The sequence below is a fragment of the Glycine max genome, chromosome 10, assembly GCF_000004515.6.
Source record: "Glycine max cultivar Williams 82 chromosome 10, Glycine_max_v4.0, whole genome shotgun sequence".
Taxonomy (NCBI): Eukaryota; Viridiplantae; Streptophyta; class Magnoliopsida; order Fabales; family Fabaceae; genus Glycine; species Glycine max.
Window position 1 is genome coordinate 40749805 of NC_038246.2, and position 13349 is coordinate 40763153.

At 29.9% G+C, this 13349-nt stretch overlaps 1 protein-coding gene across 1 annotated transcript; it reads right to left on the reverse strand.

Moving 5' to 3' along the window:
* Positions 1 to 3159: 3159 nt before the first annotated feature.
* Positions 3160 to 6336, reverse strand: LOC100808736 (methionine gamma-lyase). Its single transcript, XM_003536123.5, has 2 exons — positions 5288 to 6336; positions 3160 to 3905 (listed from the first exon to the last, which is right to left on the reverse strand). Exons 1-2 carry the CDS (start codon positions 6036 to 6038, stop codon positions 3328 to 3330), a joined length of 1329 nt encoding a protein of 442 aa, XP_003536171.1. The 5' UTR covers positions 6039 to 6336; the 3' UTR covers positions 3160 to 3327.
* Positions 6337 to 13349: the final 7013 nt, after the last annotated feature.

Sequence of the window (13349 nt, forward strand, 5' to 3'; positions counted from 1 at the left end):
CTTCACGTGTCTAGTGTGCTACCTTTAGATTAAATCAATTGAACGGCATTAATTTTCTAAATAAATTATACTTTTGATAATTATTTGAAGAGTTAGGTACATGTAGGTGTGAGACCATGTGATAAAATATTTATACCTCCTATCTATCTATTGTAGTAGTATCAATTAAGTTGACTCGCATTGAAAAATAAATAAATTAAGTTAACTCATCTAGTTATTTTTTTTTTCTTTTTAAAGAATCTAGTTAATCTTGAAACGGTGATACTAGGTTTATAGATTTTATTGGGAACATCACACATCGTGTATTAAAAAGAAATCTCACATTCCGTAAAAAAATATCTCATAATAAATGACTAAAATGAAAACGAGAAAATTAAGCCATATATTGATAATTAGAATTCAAAAGCTTAATATTTTAAGATTTTAATTTTTTTTCTTTTAAAAAATAGCTTTATGTTGAGTAATCAATGTTCTCACAAATAAGATTATTCACACCCACAAAGGATCATAAAAACACAACAAAGATTATATCGTAGAAAAATAATAATAAATACAAAAATTTAACCTGGTTCGACACCTCTTGCCTACGTCCACAGAATCGTCTCAAAAAATATTTTATTATCACAAAAATGATTACAAGATTGTAACTCATCCAAAATAGTGTATCACTTTACAAACCCGAGTATCCCACTCAATGGTTACAAGAAATGATAACACTTTCACACAAAGACACTTTTTTCTCAATAAAATGATTTTGGTTCACAATTTCTTTTCTCACACCCTCTTTCTTCATGTGTTGTGTTTCTTCACTAAATCTCTTCTCTATTTATAGTGAGGATTGTCACAAATTATAATAAATATAATAAATAAGCTCTCTTGAAAGTTGAAAAAAAACAACTTTTAATGCATTCATTTAACTAAGGTTCATATAATAAAATGTAATTTTTCACTTTGCATATAAACTGCCTAAACCTTAATGATAAAAAAATTCAATTCTCAATGTGTATGCACCTTATTTTTTGGCTTGAAACTCTACACTTTGTAACTAGTAAAAATTGGAAACTTATTTAAAATACTTGTTAAACATATTCATATAAGGTTATATTTGAAAAAATAAATTGAAAAATTACTTGAAAGTTGTTAGAAAAAACTATTAAGCTAGTTTACTAAATTATAAAAATTTAGTAAAGTTAGGGTATAAATAAACAACAATGATAATAAAAGTAATAAGAATAAGAATAATAAAGATGAGGCATGCCATGAAATGAGTGTCACTTAAGTATACATTATTATATAATGAGTATGAGATACACAATTATGGTCTAAAAAATAATAAAAATAAGATAAAAATAAGATAAGATTTAAAGATCACTAATATGATGAAAATATGACAACAAATTTGGGGTGTAAGATAAACATTTATTTTCTAATATAAAAAATGTCTCTCTAGAATAATGTATACTTATTTTGAAAATATATTTCTAAAAATACATTTTGAGAATAAGTATATATTATTCTAGAAATAATTTTTTGGGAAAGAAAAAAGTTTTCCAATGGGTGTATCTCTTTAAGGAAAATGGATATATTGGGAAATTAAACAAAAAGGGACAATGGGGTATACTTAGAAAGTATAAGTGAAATAGAAAATACATTCTATTTATTTTTGTTCAAATTGTAGAAAGTATGCACTTTTCATGTATGTATCATCATCTTTAGATTTAAACAACGGAAGGAAGGAAGATAAAAATAAAATTTTAGATAGAATTTAAAAATTATTAATGATAAATAAAAATAAGACTAACAAATATAAGATATAAGATAAGAGTTTATTTTCTAATATTGAGATTAACTTTTTAGAATAATATATACCTATTTTAAAAATGTATTTATGGAATTATGATACATAGGTCTGGAAACACATTTCCAAAATAAGTGTATTATTCAGGAAAAACATTTTTGAAAAGAAGAAAAGAACAGATTTTCAAGGGATGTATCTTTTTAAGAAAAAAAGAGTACAATGGGCAATTAAAATATAAAAGGGGGGAATGAGTGTACTTAGCAAGTGCCTTGTAGAAAGTGGGCTTGTGAGTTTGGACCTGAAGAAAAGTATCCAGACTCAAGAATAAAAATCTATTGCATGCCGAAGAAAGATTGCCACGTTTGACTTAGTACGTCCTCCTAGAACTAGTCTCAATATGATTAAATTTTCTTGTAGAATTATATATTTGAATTTAAATTTAACTTAGTCAAAATTCGAGAACATATAGAATAGAAATTAATTAATCTGATTTGTTAATATAATATACTATAGTTTTAAAATCATGTATAAATTGTTCAATTAATTAAAGAAGTGTGAAACTAAAACGAACACACACACACACATATATATATATATATATTTATAAACAAAAATAATTGATATAAAAATAATACTGTGTTATGTAAAATATTATTCATAAAGTCAATAAATCTTTATTATTAATATGAGTTAATACATTATTACTAAAAGGGCGTATAAATTATAAAATAATAAGAGATTTAGAAATATCTTCAAATCACACTAGGTTAATTTCTAAGATATGAACCCAGCCGTTAAAATCAATTTCAAGTTGAATGGGATTATTGAAATAGGATAGATTATGAGCATCCTTAGTTTGGACTTTGGAAAACCTCCATCTCCCGCGCTCCCCAAAAAGATGAACTCTCCAGAAAATGTTATTATTCATTAGTATTAACTGATAATGCAGGGAAAAAGCTTAATAACGGAATACAAATGCAAATTAGTAGTATCATGTAAGAGTGACACTGATTAAGAAAGTAAAAGAAAATAAAATTATATTAAAATGTAAAAAATATTAGAAATATGATTTAAATTTAAAATTGTGTTTGTATTTTTTATAAGATTTAATTTATAATATTTTTTTCGTTAATGAATTTTATACTGAAAATACTCTTTATTAAAAAAGAAAAGAATATTAATGAAAATGATAATTTTAAAAAAATTATAAACTTAAGACAAATTAATTATTTTTAATCTTGATAAATTAGGTTATTTGGCTTTATATATAAATTAAAGTATATAATTTTTCAGTTTGTTTTAGCTTTAGGTAGAAGCATATGAGGCTTATTGTGTCACAAGGGAAATAAACACCATGGAACTTGAAAAGAAACAGGCAATTCATATTCATATCCATGATACAGGAGACACGATCGAGTAGCAAGACAAGACATAAAGATGAGCATAAATTATTATTATAGATAACATAACATTAAGGGAGCAGGAAGAAGACGAGGGTGCATGTGCATGTGCATGATGAGAAAAGCAATTCAAGCGATCTTGTTGTATCCAGAGTCGTTTAGTCTAGTGAGCGCCTTTTGGAGCTGGCTCCACTTCTGCTCCAAGGTTCCAATGTACCCAATCGACATCCTCACGAGCCCCGGCGAGATTCCGGCGAGCTCCTTCTCCTCAGTGCTGAGTTCACTGCTGGTGCTGCTGCCGGAGCAGGACATGAGGGTCTCGTAGTAGCCCAAGCTCACAGCCATGAAGCCGAACTGGCCGTAGTTCTGCAAGTGGCTCATGAAGCGGTTGGCCCTCTCCTCCGTTTCCATGTCCACGCACATGAGCCCGCCGTAGCCATAGTCCTTGTTGTGCATTGATTTCAGAAGCTGGTGCTGTGGGTGCTCCTCCAGGCCCGGGTATATTACCCTCATTCCTAGCCTTTTGAGCCTCGTTGCGAACTCTAGTGCGCGGTTGCTATGCTCCTTCATTCTTAGCCCTAGGTGCGGTATTCTCTCCGAGAGTTCGAATGCCACTTTCGCATTCATTGTTGGACCCAGCAGCATTAGTGACCCTTGTTGCAGATCCATCATTGCGTTCACCAGTCTTGCGGGTCCGCACACCGCTCCTGTACTTCAATTATGTCATTTTTTCCTTCTACCAACTAAATACATTGCTTTAATAAAGCTAAGTTTTTTCAGGAAAAGAGAATCCTCCCAAAAGCAAAATAACACGTGTCCACGTAAACGAAAGACGAATACGATTGTTCACGTGATAGTGGTACTCAGATCATCATTCCTGGGGAAATTGGCTAGTTTTGCTTCATATTATTCGGTTAGAAAATGATTATATACTTTTAAAAATTAAATTAAATTTAATGAAGTAAAAAAAATATAAAATACTGTTTAATTCTAGAAATCTTGTAATACTTATTTTAAAATTATATTAAAAATAATTTTTAATTGACTAATAATGCAAAAGAGCAGTTACAACAACAATATAAGAAAACTATAATATTCTTTTCATTGGTTGCCTAAATAATAATAAATTTAATTGGTTGGACACCTATTTACACATTTCGAAGTAGATAAAATAATATATCACTCTTTTTTATTATTGTCATTTAATTTGAACATGTAACTGATATAAGCGAAAATTAAAAAAATTTATTAATTCTAGACTCACACGTTACATTTTAAATAAAATATTATGATGCTTTTTCTTAGGAAAAACATTGGAGTAGACTGCTTAGATCATATTTTAACAAACTTCTTTATAAGAACTTTTAAAAAAACAAGACTGCAAAATCAAGTTTAATTGCTCCAGTACAATTATTCCAACGCCGCCGGAAAAGAAAGTCGAGTTTGCATTAAACTTGTTCTTAAAAGATTTATTTTCACAGGGTCGTGTCATTCTGTCATTGTTTGGTGAAGGGTTAAGGATCTTTCGGAATCTTCTTTTCATCCTAATTATTATAATATGGAAAATGCTAATCAGTGTTTAGGACTGGTTAAATTAAAATTTAAACATTAAGTTAGCAAATCAGATGAACTGAAGTCTATATATCTTTCACCAAGATCGGTTCGAGTCCAAACAAATAATCATGTCAAAACTGTAATTGAAAAAGACGTTCATTTTTTTATTTCTCTCTCACGAAGTGTACATTCCCCCTTCCTACTGTATAAAATATAAAAAAAATTGACAGTAACTATCGATGTCCTGTTACTGATGCTTCAACATGTGAGATGGATAGATATCATTATCATGATAAACTTGAAGAGTTGTCGTTTGTGTATTCGTGACTCGTCAAAGAAAGTAATATCTTAGTCATTATTTAATTTTAAAGAAAATTTCAGTAAACATAAATAATAACACGACAAATGATAAATGCATGCTTCTTCAAGACATGTTAATTAGTACAATTAAGATTATCATTAATATTCTCTTGGTACTATTAATGCTTAATTAATGAATAGCGAGAGAAAGAGTTAGGAAAGACGACAAAGATACCTGCAATGATATCGGCCCCACCGCTGATGAACTTGGAGATACTGTGAACGACAACATCAGCACCAAGACGCGCTGGCGAAAGCACCATGGGCGCGAACGTGTTGTCCACCACCACCGTCACTCCCTTCCGGTGTGCCATGTGGCACAGTTCAGGTATGTTCGCAACCGTAAGGGTGGGGTTGGAAACAGATTCGAAGTAAAGCACTTTTGTTTTCCCTTCTACTATGGCAGCATCAACCATGTCAAGATCCGTCACCTCCACGAAGCTAGTGGATATTCCGCACGTGCGCGGGAGAAAGTGTGAGAGGAGCGCGTGGGTCCCACCGTAGAGAGTTCTGGAGGCGACCACGTGTTCGCCGTGGCTGCAGAGCTGGAGGAGGACGGCGGAGATGGCGGACATGCCGCTGGCGGTGCAGTAGGCGGCCTCGGTGCCTTCGAGGGCGGCCATGAGGCGACTGAGGCTCAGCACCGTCGGGTTGAAGTGGCGGCTGTAGATGAAGAAGTCGCGGTCGGGGCCGAGTTCTCCGGCGAACATGCGCCGCATCGTCTCCGGCTCCATCACCGTGAACGTCGCCGACGCCTCGATCGACATGTTCACCCCGCCGTGCTCCCCGAACTCGTGCCGCGCGCTCGCCAGCGCCGCCGCCGGGTCCGCCTCGCCCTGCTGCAACAGCAGCTTCTTCGCCTCGCCGCCGTCCACGTCATCGGAACGGTTGCGCTTCGGTGTGGCCAAAACGTAAGTGTCCCCCATACTGAAGGAAACTAAAAGCTTTAATATTGTGATGAATGAAAACGGAGAAAAACGTGACTTACTTCTTGCTACTAGTTTGGCAACTACCACTGCCACGGAAGCTCTTGTTTTCTATGTACAAATTCGTTTTGATCATAACTTGTATTTATAATTGTTTGAGGATTGATTGATAAATTAATTGTTTTAAGTCATTTCAGCTTCATCCTCCACGTTCTTTGCTGCAAGGACAGTGGGACACCTCGTCCTTATTGCCACGTGACGAGTATTATCTTAACGACAAAATGTAAATAAATAAATATATCTTTTAGAAAAGTATATTGTTTTAAATTAGATTTCTTTTTTTTTTTAAATAAAAAAAAAAAAGTTTAGCAAGTAGGTTTCTAATTGGTAGACTTTCTTAACGGAGAGGATAGATTCAAAATTTTAAGTGGAGATCATCTTATCTAAGTTGTACTAGTATACTTGTTGGACAAACTCGTTTTGAATGTTAATTTCTATGCATAATTGTTGGGAATATAATTGCAAACGAGGACATGGACCTCAATTTCAGCTTAATCCTTTCACGCCATATTGCTCCGTTAGACACCTCATTCTGGCGTGAGCATTAGCAGACTTTAAAACAACTATCATTTATTGTTTTTATTTTTCTATTAATTATTATATAGTTCCAAACTTCCAGTTAGTCTCATATATAGTATCATCGAGATATATAAACTTTATTTTTATGTCTTTAATTCCAAAATTATCGCTCTTAAGTTGATTTTTAAAACTGTATTATATTTCTCTATTAATATTTTTCTCTAAGAACTTAAACACGTTTATAAATTTGTTTTTTAATTACAAGAAAATGAAGTTCAAACAATATACGAGGGAGAACATGATGCGATGGGCGGAGAAACAAACATCTACGTCCATGTACCATGCGTCACCTATACTTAACACGGTTGTCGTACGTATATATTGACTTCAACCATATATAGGGCTTAACTTTGATATTAGGATCAAATTAAGTAACGAGTATCAAAATCAAATACGTGTACGTTTAACAGTGAGGTGGGTAAACTGGTCAATCCGGTGCCTTTTTTCAAGAACTGTCAACTTGCATTTTAGTAAACGGATTGGGCTGATTTGGTTTTATGGACTAGAATGGGTAAAGTAAGGTTTAAGTTACTTCAAAGTTAGGTATTATATTATTGGTTCCTAACTTCCTATACACGAGGCAATGGGACTATTTCATGCACTCTCTTGGACGACACAAATGGGATTGGAGAACATCATCTTTCAACTAGATTGCAAGGCAAACTTGATAGATTGTAAGACAGTGGTTGATTCAATAAATGGTTCCTGCATTGGTTACCCTGTGTTTCATTTCATATTATCCAAATGTAAAAATTCATTTTCATTTATTCTAGACTCTAGGGTGAGTTTTGTACAGAGTTAAATCAATCAAGTCGCTCATACACTAGTTAGAACATCTAAGTCTTATGTTGGCCATTATGTTCCCAATTGTATTCTTCATTGTATTTTCTACCTTATTATGAATGAAATGCACTATGTTATGTTTTCTAAAAATAAAATAAAATTCCTATACATGAAATTGAAGAAAAAACATGTATACTTAGTTTCATATTTGCAAAAGTAACAATTTTAATTCTCATCTTAATATTGCGTATCTATTTACCTACACCTACTATCCAACTTTACTTAAATATAAAATTAATAAATCAATAAAAAAATATTAATTAACAAATTGATACACCATTGAATTAAAAATCATTCTTAAATCATTTAAACATCACCATATAACGATATGAACATAGTTCCAAAATGAGATAACTAATGACAACCGACAGGGAGGACAAGGATAAGGCCTGCGTTGTTACAACATTGCAACACTCCCATTAGAGATACATTGTTACTTAGAACGAGAACAAGGATAGGTGGATTTCTGGCAAATGGAGCAAAGAACATGGAACTATAAGAAAAGAAAAAAAAATAGAGAGAATAACTACGACACAATGACTTTAGATCTAGAGCAAACATATATTAGTTTGCATAAGGAGTAAGGGACTTAATGTCGTTCCAAACTACATTTTAATAATTTAACATATATGTGTTTTTGTGTAATTTCAATTGATAGTATATATGTGTTGTAATTTAATAAATTTCACTAATGGTTGTGTATTAGTAAGAGTTTGTTAAAATGTGTGTTGCTAGCATTCCTTATAAACTAAATAAGTTCAGATATTTTAATCAAACTTCTGGTAAAAAAAATATTTTAATCAAACTCTATTCGTTGCCAATTTTTAGGTGTAGGCTGTATAAACAAGGAAATAAGCGCGTAAGAATTAATCTTTTATATGACATTACTAAAGAATAATGAAATAAATTAAAGTAGGGATATTAAGTAAAATAGAGAAAACTTACTATATTATAAACAAAAACATTTAACTGGAGTATTAAATATGTTTAGAACATCTTATACAAAAAAAAATGTTTAAAACACTGGTTAATCTGTTTAAAAAAACACTCGTTAACCAAACTATTATTATACATTATCTTTAATGGCATCTTAATTTCTTGTCCTTTTTATCATTCGGAACCATAATGAACTTTTGATCTTATCTTAAAGGAACGAAGTAATCAGAGAATTATTTTGTGGTAGACATGCATGGACATACAATAATAAAACTCAAATAATTATTTTTAGATTTTCATGGTGTTTTTTTTAATAAAATATGCTACATGAATTATTCTATAAATTATAGCTGAACTGTAAAATAATGATGTGTGATTTTTTTTTTATAAAAACATTAAAATGATAAAAAAATATAAATTTCAACATTTTTATTTATTTTTTAAAAAATAAGATGATTTTTTTCCTCAAAAAAAATAAAAATAAGATGATGATTTCAGAATTGTATAAATGTTGTAATCATTTCCCTCTATAGAAACTTTTTTGGCTTATACATACATTGATTGGATTAACAGCATGCTTAATTTTCAATTTAGAATCCGGTAGTCTTAAAATGTGATTTGAAGATTTCCCAAACACAAATTACAAGTATTCTATGACAATACTTTGTAGAACGTTTTTTGCGTAACTGATTTTGTTTTGATAGAATTACATCCATTATCATTAATATCGAAGGGAAAGTTAAAGAAAATAATTAACATATATCTAAATTGGATTGCCCCCGAGAAGATACATGTGATTATTTTTTTTGATAAATATGACAAATAATCTAAAAAAAAATTAAGAGAAAATAGAAAGAAAAATATGTTAAAAAATAATAAAAGGTGGTATAACAACACTTTCTCTAAAAATATTTTTATTATTAATTAAAATTTTAAATTTTAGTGAATCTGTTTTCTTAATCTTGAGAGACTCGTTAAATGAAATATGAGATTCACTAAATTTATAAATTTTTAATAAGATTCAATAAATAATAAAAAAAAATTGTTGAAAATAAAGTGTTGTTATTTTCCCTCATATTAATAATATTAAATCTTAAAAAAATAATAGTTAACGCATATTCTCATTACTTGGAAAAGTAAGGCCCGCTTTAAGTTTGTCTTTTGATGAATGTCTATGTACTCTGTATATATACGTGGCCTTTTGGATGCATATGCACCTGTAAATCAGCAGTTTCGGCCTTACATGTCCAGACTTTTCTAGAGCTTGATAATAAATAAATAAATCATATTAATTTTAATTGTATAATCATATCATATTATATTGAATGATATTATTTCAGATTTCTTTAATTTGTTAAAAAAAATCCATAAATTGACAATTAATCATTGGATTAAGTTTGTTTCCAATAAAAATAATTTTCATATATATATATATATATATATTAAATTAAAATAGGTATAATTTTAGAAAACAATATTTTTTAAAATAGTGACAGTTCAAAACTCCTCTGTAATATTCAAAAATAAAATTTAAAAATAGTGATGATTTGATACAAGGTAAAAAATTACAAGTGTATTTCAATCTTTCCAAACAAAGATTAATCTTATTTGATGGGAATTGAATACGATATTCTTACTAAATAAAATATTTATATTTATGAATGTAATGAAATCTTTCATAATTGAGTCAATTTTTTGTATTTAAATAATGGTGATATGAAATTGCTACTATATTTATTATTATTTTAAAATTTTAAAAATTACTAATACCTCTTCCCCTTTCATCACATTGGCATCAACTGAGAGACACTGCTGAAAGGCTTTTTTTTGTAATGCTTTGCTTCTGGTTTATTTATTTTTACTCAGAGGCCACCGTTAAGCAAATAAGAGAAATACACTCATGCAAAGTTCGAAATGACATTGTTGAGGGGTTAGAGAGTGTGCCACTCTCAGTTGTCCTTAAGAGGAAGAACACCCTCCTCTCTCAGCTCTTCCTTTTGGCAGCGTTAGGAGGCAATTGGGGCATCGGGGGAGGAAGCATAGGGAGAAAGGGGGTGATCCAATGCTGAAGACTCTTGGAGAAAAACTTCCTAGTAGTAGGTGGTGCATGGGGGGAGGAATGAAAAATTAAAAAATTAAAAAACTTATTAAGTTTTGTCAATAATTTATTTGCTTTAACATTTTCTAGTTATAACCATAATTAATTAACTCCATATAAAAAATTATTTCCTTAAATATATATCCCGCATGTGGAATATGCTGTTCAAATCAATAGGATTTCAATGGATTGATATATAAGAGTATTTTATTTTTATTTATCAGAATCATAGTTTTTACCTTTCATATTTTCTTATTTAGGAAATTATATTAACATTTCATATATATATATATATATATATATATAATTTTGACATTTTCATACTTTTAATTTGAAGGTTAGATACATTTATTTTATGATTTGTACATAAATTATTTAAAATAAATAATAATAAAAAGTTAAGATGCTTGTTTATATAATAAACAATGACTTCTTAAAAAAATAAAAATAAACAATGGTCTTTTTGATGATATATTGCTATAATTCATATTTATGAATGTAAGTGGACACGCTAGCAGATGTGACCGACAAAAAGCAATTGGGTTGGTTTTTTCTTAATTTTTTTTTCAAGAGAATGAAAGAATTGAGAGAGAAAAAAACAAATTGTTTATTACTCGGATATGTGAGTGGCCCGTCTAACAATAAACCAGATGTAAAATAAATTTTTATTTTTTTTCTTTAAATATATGAACCTTTTTACTAAAGTATTTAATATTTTTTTTATCAATATATTACTTCATATATATTAATAACAAATATTTTTTTGGTTGATGAACGTAAAACCTAAACTTTAGTTGCTTTGTTCTTGGCCGGGCCTATATATATATATATATATATATATATATATATATATATATATATATATATATATATATATATATATATATCACTTTTATTTATTTTTCTCTTTATTGGTCTCCTTTTTCATCTATAATATATCTGAAAAATAGAGTGCACGTTTACCATTACTTATTTGGATATAATATGCATTTGTATCATGTGAGTAAATGTGTTTTTTTTTTATATAATAATTCAAACTGCAACTAACATTTTCTTTTTACGTTAGTTTGGATAATGTTCTTTATAAAAACACAGGGGAGGGAGAAAAACACGTTTATCATTGTTCATTCATATTCTAGATTATTTTTCGTTTTCGTGCTGAAATGTCTCACTGACAAAACAAAAAATGTTAGTTGTCATAGCTTTAGTCAAAAGGGTCTCAAAGAAGGATATCTTTTAATTTTTACCCAAAACAAAAAATGGAAAAGAGAGTACGAAAGTGGAGTGGTAGTTGTAGTTAAAAGGGTCTCAAAGAAGGTAGTGTCCATTTATTTTAAATGTTGATGATTTTAGTTTTAAATTGTTAAACGTGATTAAATTGCATGTTTTAGTTGCTAATTTCCATTACAAATTTCACACCTGGCCGTTTATTTTGAATGTTGATGATGTTATTTTAGATTTTCTAAACGTGATTAAAATACATGTTTAAAATAACTTTGGTTACAAAATTTAGATAATGAGTTTGATTCTTTAGACAGGATAAATAGAACTTAAACCAGCAGAAGACTATCGTATAAATTGTGAAGAAGTTATCGTAATCATGCTTAAACCCAAGCAAATTAGCAAATTGTGAAGAAGTAACTAAAAATTGTACTAATTTGTAAGGAAACCATGATGACTAGCAAAAGGTGACCAGAAAATGCTGTCTAGTCCCTACAAAAATAAGAAAGAGAATGAGAAAAAAAACAACTCTGCAACTTTGCACATGTTATTGCCGAATTCACTGATCTAAGTCATCCAACTATTGAAATAAAAGCCTCGTGAGACAAATCAAGCCTATAATTTTAAATTTAATTGGTGGTTGGTTTAATTATTAAATTTGGTGCCATTAAATGTTTGGTCATTAAATTATGACACGGATTCGTCGTGATTCATGCAAGTTTATTCCTCATCAAGTTCCCACACGGATTCCTCACCACACTTTGTTGGGGATGCAAAATGAACAGGCCATCAAAATATAAGAAATCACGTGCCCAAATCGGCTAAAACATTTTGCACTCTTAAATAATAGTGAGAGTGGAGGAAGTAGGGATGGGAATAGGTCAGGCCGGCCTACAGGGACCTACGACCTGACCTATTTAATTAAAAGGTTAGGTTCAGACTTTTTTAAAAGCCTATTAAATTAAATGGATCAGACTTAAGCTTATTAAAAAGTCTTATAAGCCTGATAGACCGGTCTATATATATATATATATATATATATATATATATATATATATATATATATATATATATATATATATATATATATATATATTATTTTTTGGATATCAATATATAATATTATTTTTTGAATACAATTAATTTTTTTTTAAAACTATCAGACTTTGATTATTCTATTCCTATAATCAAGGATTTTAATTACAATTTAGATGTGAGTCATATGTCTTTTTATATTCCTCATTATTTTGATTCACTTTCCTTTTTTTTAACTTTTCTATTACGTTTCTACTCCATAAAATATTAAATATTTATTGTGAAGAAGACTTTTAAAAAGACTATCAGGTCAAGTCAGACTTTTAAAAAAGTCAGGCCGGACCAAAATAAATAAAAGTCTTTGATAGGCTATAGGCCAGACTCAAGCCTCAAAGATTCATCGTATGTTAGGCTCAGACTTTAGCCTGACTTGGCCTATTCCCACCCCTAGGAGGAAGCAACATCTTACCTTACTTTGTTTAATAAGTTCGGTTTGTCTCATCCTTATGATCAGGTCCATACTATTGAAATCTCATTTT

Coding starts and splice junctions, on each gene's coding strand:
- LOC100808736 (XM_003536123.5), bottom strand. CDS start 6,038: ATGGGGGACACTTACGTTTTGGCCACACCGAAGCGCAACCGTTCCGAT. Junction 3,906..5,287: donor TGGGGCCGATATCATTGCAG/GTATCTTTGTCG, acceptor ATTGAAGTACAG/GAGCGGTGTGCGGACCCGCA.